The following is a 623-nucleotide window of genomic DNA, read 5'->3' as shown; positions in this document are numbered from 1 at the left end:
AGAAATTGTTAATGCTGCACAAACTAAGTAGTATTATGGATAATATGAGAAAAAATTTTCAAAAAGCTAAAGAAGAGGAAGAAATTGTAAAAGAAAAATTTGCGGAATCGGAAAAAATAAAAAAAGAAATATTAGTTGATTTTCAAAAGGCAGAGGAATTAAGAGATTCCCTTATAGAAAAGTTAGATGATAATTCTATTAATACCCATATAGAAGAAATTAGATCAATTAATGATCTCTTTGCAACTAAAATTGTAAGTGTAAGTGAACTTTTGACGATAGCTGAACAATATAATGGAAATTGCAAACTATATCATCATAGCATAGAAAGGGGAAAAGATAAAATAGAATATTTAAAAATTCATGACTATAATGAAGAAAAAAAAATAACAGACGACGTAATAGAGGAAATAAATAGATATGTGGAAGAATCTGGAACTTACTCCAACGAAGCAGATAAATTTACAATAGAAGCTAGAAAAAATTACGAATTGTCTTGTATATATAAAGAAAAGATGAGTGACCTTTTAGACGAGTCTTTATTGTTAGGAGAAAAAATAAAAGTTGAAATAAAAAAGAATGACGTAACAGATATGTTAATAGAGATTAAGGATGACTATTAT

The 623-nt window shown here is 26.5% G+C and overlaps 1 protein-coding gene across 1 annotated transcript in view; it reads left to right on the top strand.

The window, feature by feature from the left end:
* Positions 1–623, top strand: part of PRELSG_9902100 (reticulocyte binding protein, putative) — a gene marked incomplete at both ends in the record, with an annotated part of 4,048 nt that overhangs the window by 399 nt on the left and 3,026 nt on the right. The window contains one exon of the mRNA XM_028677389.1: positions 67–595. Within this exon, the coding sequence (XP_028531367.1) occupies positions 67–595 (529 nt within the window). The remainder of the gene's footprint in view (positions 1–66; positions 596–623) is intronic.

Source organism: Plasmodium relictum (assembly GCF_900005765.1).
Source record: "Plasmodium relictum strain SGS1 genome assembly, contig: PRELSG_99_v1_15, whole genome shotgun sequence".
Classification (NCBI taxonomy): Eukaryota; Apicomplexa; class Aconoidasida; order Haemosporida; family Plasmodiidae; genus Plasmodium; species Plasmodium relictum.
This window is presented reverse-complemented; position numbering and strand designations above follow the sequence as displayed.